This window comes from Dendroctonus ponderosae, unplaced genomic scaffold, assembly GCF_020466585.1.
Source record: "Dendroctonus ponderosae isolate FM_Combo_2020 unplaced genomic scaffold, Dpon_F_20191213v2 Dpon_F_20191213_5, whole genome shotgun sequence".
NCBI lineage: Eukaryota > Metazoa > Arthropoda > Insecta > Coleoptera > Curculionidae > Dendroctonus > Dendroctonus ponderosae.
In genome coordinates this window covers 12,680,750-12,683,386 of record NW_026018715.1, presented here as the reverse complement: position 1 = coordinate 12,683,386, position 2,637 = coordinate 12,680,750, and the positions used below count along the sequence as shown (strand labels likewise).

At 41.4% G+C, this 2,637-nt stretch overlaps 1 protein-coding gene across 1 annotated transcript; it reads left to right on the top strand.

Annotated features, from left to right (window-relative positions):
* The first annotated feature begins 277 nt into the window (after positions 1–277).
* LOC109545576 (isocitrate dehydrogenase [NAD] subunit beta, mitochondrial) lies at positions 278–2,637 on the top strand. The gene is made up of 7 exons (XM_019916349.2): positions 278–458; positions 725–781; positions 1,110–1,286; positions 1,340–1,412; positions 1,462–1,799; positions 1,858–2,067; positions 2,135–2,637. Exons 1-7 carry the CDS (start codon positions 417–419, stop codon positions 2,375–2,377), a joined length of 1,140 nt encoding a protein of 379 aa, XP_019771908.1. The 5' UTR covers positions 278–416; the 3' UTR covers positions 2,378–2,637.

Here is a 2,637-nt window from a genome sequence, read left to right as displayed (position 1 = left end):
AAAGGAAAGTAGACTGGACTAAACTTACCATAGTAATCAGGTTTAGGACACACATTAGGACAGAATTCGGACTAAAATGTTTCACTGAGTTTCAACTGGACACAATTTGATTGGCGAATCAGAGACAAGTCAATCATCAAGACTTGTCTCTGTGGCGAATGAYAATGTTGGAAGCTTTCAAGCGTCTCTGTTAGATGGCAGCTTTACCCCGACTTTAGCCAAGGTGARTGCGCTCCTACCTTCAGCCTTCAGCCACAGAACATACCCCCTACCATACAAGGGGGGATATTTTGTGGCCTTCAGCAGTCAATTTGAGGTTTTATAGGTTGGGATTGCCTTATTTTCATTTAAATAATTGCTTCCAATAAACGGGGCTGTTGTAAAACKTTGTAGACGCAATTTTCGGGACAACTGTAATGGCTCTTATTACCAGGCAAATTCCCCGGATTTTTATTCAGGTGATTCACTGATTTAGAGTTTTAGGTTAGGATTATTGATGATATAACTCTGGATTAGCAGGAAATTTTTAATTAAAATTGCCATATTTTGGGAATTATCATTGATTCGGTCATGTAATGTGTTACTTTATTGGGTCTTGGGAAATTCACATTGGAATCACAATTGTATTTTTTAAATTTAATAAATTGTTTAGGGTGCATAGCGAACTAGTAGGTTTAGTTCTAGCTGACTTATACCGAGTTAAAAAACTATTTTTTCTTTTTAGGCTACTCAAGGTGCGGCAGTTAGAAGCATCCACAATTCCACAATTAGCAACTCCCCCGTAAGTGACTAAAATACATTGGAAAAGCACGTGATATCGGCCAATTTTAAGATCTTAATTTCCTGGACATTTGCTTACTTTTGCCTTGATCCAGTTGATTAGAACATTTGGTAAAAATCAAGCATTTTATGCTCTGTTTCTACTTGATGTGTTTGATCACACCGTGTAAGTCTTCTCTAAAACTCCACTCTTTTAACTAAGATCGTTTTTTTTCTTCACGCTCATGAAGAAATGTCTTCTAACGCTTAAAGTGAAGCTTAAAGTAGTAGCAAAATGTGGTAAAAGTTCTGGATAACAGAGGGAAAACTCGTCAAAGGCGGAATAATAGGTTTTAGCTCAACGTCCAGATACCCGCGTCACAGCCACTCTTATTCCTGGAGATGGAGTGGGCCCGGATCTGGTTTATTCTGTCCAGGAAGTCTTCAAAGCCGCCGGAGTGCCCGTGGATTGGGAATCGTACTTTTTTTCCGAAGTCAACCCCACTTTGAGTGCGCCACTTGAAGATGTAACTATTTGCTCAAACTTTCACAACCAATTGTATGCATGCGGGTTTTTTAGGTCGCCAAATCAATCAGCAAAAATCGAGTGGCTCTTAAAGGAATCCTGGCTACTCCCGACTATTCCCACACAGGTTTGGGCGGAAAATATCCGGAAAACCTCTCCTAAATCCGAGTTTTCAGGAGAACTTCAAACACTGAACATGAAGCTTCGCAACGAGCTGGACTTGTACGCTAACGTGGTTCATGTGAAGTCTTTGCCGGGAGTCAAGTGCAGACACAGCAACATTGACTGTGTGATCATCAGAGAGCAGACGGAAGGAGAGTACTCGGCTTTAGAGCATGAGAGCGTCCCAGGGGTAGTGGAATGCTTGAAGATCGTAACAGCGAAAAAATCGCAGCGAATTGCAAAGTTTGCCTTTGACTATGCTGTGAAGAACAACCGCAAGAAGGTCACAGCTGTTCACAAGGCGAACATCATGAAACTGGGCGATGGGCTGTTTTTACGAAGCTGCGAAGAGGTTGGCCTGGTTAATGCTCCATCTTGTTCCAGCCCGCTAATATTTTGCTTTGTTGCAGATGGCCAAACTCTATCCAAAGATCGAGTTCGAGAAAATGATTGTGGACAACTGCACCATGCAAATGGTCTCCAAACCCCAACAGTTCGACGTTATGGTGACTCCGAACTTGTATGGAAACATCGTGGATAATTTAGCGTCGGGATTAGTGGGCGGAGCCGGCGTTGTCTCAGGGTCCAGTTACTCAGCAGATTGCGTTGTGTTTGAACCAGTATGTATTTAGAACCAATGTATTTAGAAGATGGTGGTGGACAAACGGCTAATGTTTCTCTGTTTAGGGCGCGAGGCATACGTTTTCAGAAGCTGTTGGTAAAAACGTAGCCAATCCAACCGCGATGTTACTTTGCGCTTCCAAACTGCTGAGGCACGTTAATCTGACGGTTTACAGCGACATGGTGAGGAACGCCGTCGAGAAAGTTCTTCAGGATGGCAAAGTGCGCACCAAAGACATTGGTGGCCAAAACAGTACTCAGGAATTCACCTATGCAGTTATATCGAACCTGGAATTGCCAAAGGCTTGATTTTAATTTAATTGTACAAATATTGCTAATTTATTTTTTAATTTAGTACTCAATCTTCGGAAGCTCAAGTTTATTCCAGAATCAGCCATAATAGTTTTTTCGTCCCGAATCCTTTAAAAATGTATTTTTTATGAAGTGATTAATGTGTGCGCAATTTATATCTATAGGAAATAGAGTGACGTCGTTACAGCTTTGTTATTAGGCCAAAAAGTATTCTGGGAATTCGCTAGTACAATTAGGATGGACTATCTGTTGAATAA

Excerpts from the sequence above, each read along its gene's own strand:
- LOC109545576 (XM_019916349.2), top strand. The coding sequence starts at position 417 with ATGGCTCTTATTACCAGGCAAATTCCCCGGATTTTTATTCAG. Across the intron at positions 1,413-1,461 it reads TCCCGACTATTCCCACACAG|GAGAACTTCAAACACTGAAC; the intron begins GTTTGGGCGGAA and ends CCGAGTTTTCAG. Across the intron at positions 2,068-2,134 it reads ATTGCGTTGTGTTTGAACCA|GGCGCGAGGCATACGTTTTC; the intron begins GTATGTATTTAG and ends TTCTCTGTTTAG.